General features: G+C 33.2%; 1 protein-coding gene across 1 annotated transcript; it reads left to right on the top strand.

The window, feature by feature from the left end:
* The first annotated feature begins 1144 nt into the window (after positions 1-1144).
* Positions 1145-1871, top strand: LOC113806867 (cuticle protein 7-like). Its single transcript, XM_027358016.2, has 3 exons — positions 1145-1177; positions 1262-1393; positions 1551-1871. The coding sequence occupies exons 1-3, from the start codon at positions 1166-1168 to the stop codon at positions 1794-1796; spliced, it is 390 nt and encodes a 129-aa protein (XP_027213817.2). The 5' UTR covers positions 1145-1165; the 3' UTR covers positions 1797-1871.
* Positions 1872-2500: the final 629 nt, after the last annotated feature.

Raw genomic sequence — 2500 nt, 5'->3', positions numbered from 1 at the left:
GTCGTGGCCGGGTTAGACACTTGGATTTTCTCCAGTGACCAACAAAGATAATCACCGTAGACAACAACAACAACAACAGTGTTCTGAAAGCAACAACAACAGCAAGCAACAACGTTCTTCAAAAAAAAAAAAAAAAATCTAATGTTCTTAAAAAGAGAAAAGCCACTTATCCCAAACATTAAACTGGTTCAAATTCATTCTGAAAAATATTGGAGTAGGTGTGTGTATTATATTCGTACACACGCACGCATACGTACACAAATGTATATACATGCATACATATGTACAAACACACATATATATAATTATGTATATATATATATATATATATATATATATATATATATATATATATATATATATATATATATATATATATATATATATATATATGCATATATATATTTATGTCGGTAAGGAAAAACGGAGGCTATTAGTTTTTTACAGTTGTATATCTCTAGTTTATATAGTATATGTGAAATACGGTGGGATGTGTAAATTATTGGCATGCCTCATAATGTGAAGACCGATAATTTTTTAGGCATCTATATATATGTGTGTGTGTGTGTGTGTGTGTCTGTATTTGTCTTTTTTTCTGTATCTTTGATATGTTTGGAAAATTAAGTATCCAAAAACAAACATAAAACACACACACGCACATATTCATACACATATATTTATGCATATATGTATGTATGTTTATATATATTGATCAATATTTATATACACATTTATTTATCTTTCTATTTATATTTATATGCATTTATATACAAATTATATATCATATATATATATATATATATATATATATATATATATATATATATATATATATATATATATATATATATATATATATATATATATATATATAGTATAACAAATGCAAATAAATAAATAAATATGGTTACATACTGTACATATATAAAGAGAAACCTTGATATATGCTAAATCCGATAAACAGTGGCACATTAACACATGTAAGTTTCTATATTTGAATATTTAAAAGTCGGGTGACCCTCAAATAAGCTTTGGGGACCTGCATTTCACAAGAGGCTATATATAACCGGTGTCTATGACGTCACAACACTTGAGGCACAGACCCACTATAAAAGACTCGGACCTTTCTCATTGCTTTAGTTTCTGTCGCGATTCCATAACAAACATGTTCTTTAAGGTGATCATCCAGGCAGTGTACAAAAGGGGAATCTTTGGCTATTTGGTGTAAAGATCTTTTTTTGAAACACATTTTTATTTTCAGGTATCTGTGCTAGTGGCGCTCGCAGTGGCCGTCTCAGCCCGACCCGAGACTCCTTCCTACTCTCCTCCCAGCCCATCCTACAGCGCTCCCGTCCATCCTTCTCCTTCCTATAGTGCTCCCATCTACAACGATGTGAGTGTGGACTTCAGTTGCTGTAAATTTGAAGACAACATTCACGTCATTTGCCGCAATTGTTCTTTTGCTTTGTTATCTTGTAATTTTTTTAGTAATGTGATCGTATAAAATGTGCATCATTTTATTTTACATGCTCATTTTTTCCCACTTACAGGTTCCAGCCCATTACAACACCCAGTATGCCGTGAGCGACGAATACTCGGGTAACAACTTTGGGCATCAAGAGGACCGCGACGGCTACAAGACCCAGGGAACGTACTACGTGCAGCTCCCCGACGGCCGTCTGCAGAAGGTCACCTACTACGTCGACGGCGACTCCGGCTACGTGGCAGAGGTCACCTACGAAGGGGAAGCTCAGTACCCAGCCTATCAGCCCGCGCCATCACCTTCTTACGCATAATTCAGATGTGTTAGTCTGAATATTTGTAATTCGGAAACAATAATTTATTTATAATAAATGTGACTGCTGTAAATATGTCGATGTTTGATTCCAACACGCAATTTAACAATCGCATGATATAATCTTAATGCTAATATATATATATATATATATATATATATATATATATATATATATATATATATATATATATATATATATATATATATATATATATATATATATATATATATATATATATATATATATATATATATATAATGAACTAGCTGTGATTATAATACCCCTCCGAAAAACTGCAAAACTGATATACGATAAACCTTTAGAGGAAATTGATTAATACACCACAATGCTGCAAAACTGAAAATTGCTCTTATACCCTCTTCCCCACTTATTCTTTTTCCGTTCTCCCAGTTCTCTTCTATATGAGGTTCTCTTATCCCACGTGAGAGAGAGAGAGAGAGAGAGAGAGAGAGAGAGAGAGAGAGAGAGAGAGAGAGAGAGAGAGAGAGAGAGAGAGAGTAAGCACTAACCCATTTCCAAATAGAAGGTTTATATTATTCAGTGAAACATATAAATGTATAGAGCAGTTGTAAAGCCACGTCCTATGCGTGCTTAGGAGACAAGGGGTTTTCTTATGGAATCAAAAGATACAGCGTGACTAAACAAAGGGAATCAGAAAGCAGAGCGCATTAAAAACAACC

The sequence above is a fragment of the Penaeus vannamei genome, chromosome 4 (assembly GCF_042767895.1).
Source record: "Penaeus vannamei isolate JL-2024 chromosome 4, ASM4276789v1, whole genome shotgun sequence".
In the NCBI taxonomy this organism is placed as follows: domain Eukaryota; kingdom Metazoa; phylum Arthropoda; class Malacostraca; order Decapoda; family Penaeidae; genus Penaeus; species Penaeus vannamei.
The sequence above is the reverse complement of the archived record's forward strand: the minus strand, read 5'-3'. Positions and strand labels throughout refer to the sequence as shown.

Coding starts and splice junctions, on each gene's coding strand:
- LOC113806867 (XM_027358016.2), top strand. Junction 1,394..1,550: donor GTGCTCCCATCTACAACGAT/GTGAGTGTGGAC, acceptor TCCCACTTACAG/GTTCCAGCCCATTACAACAC.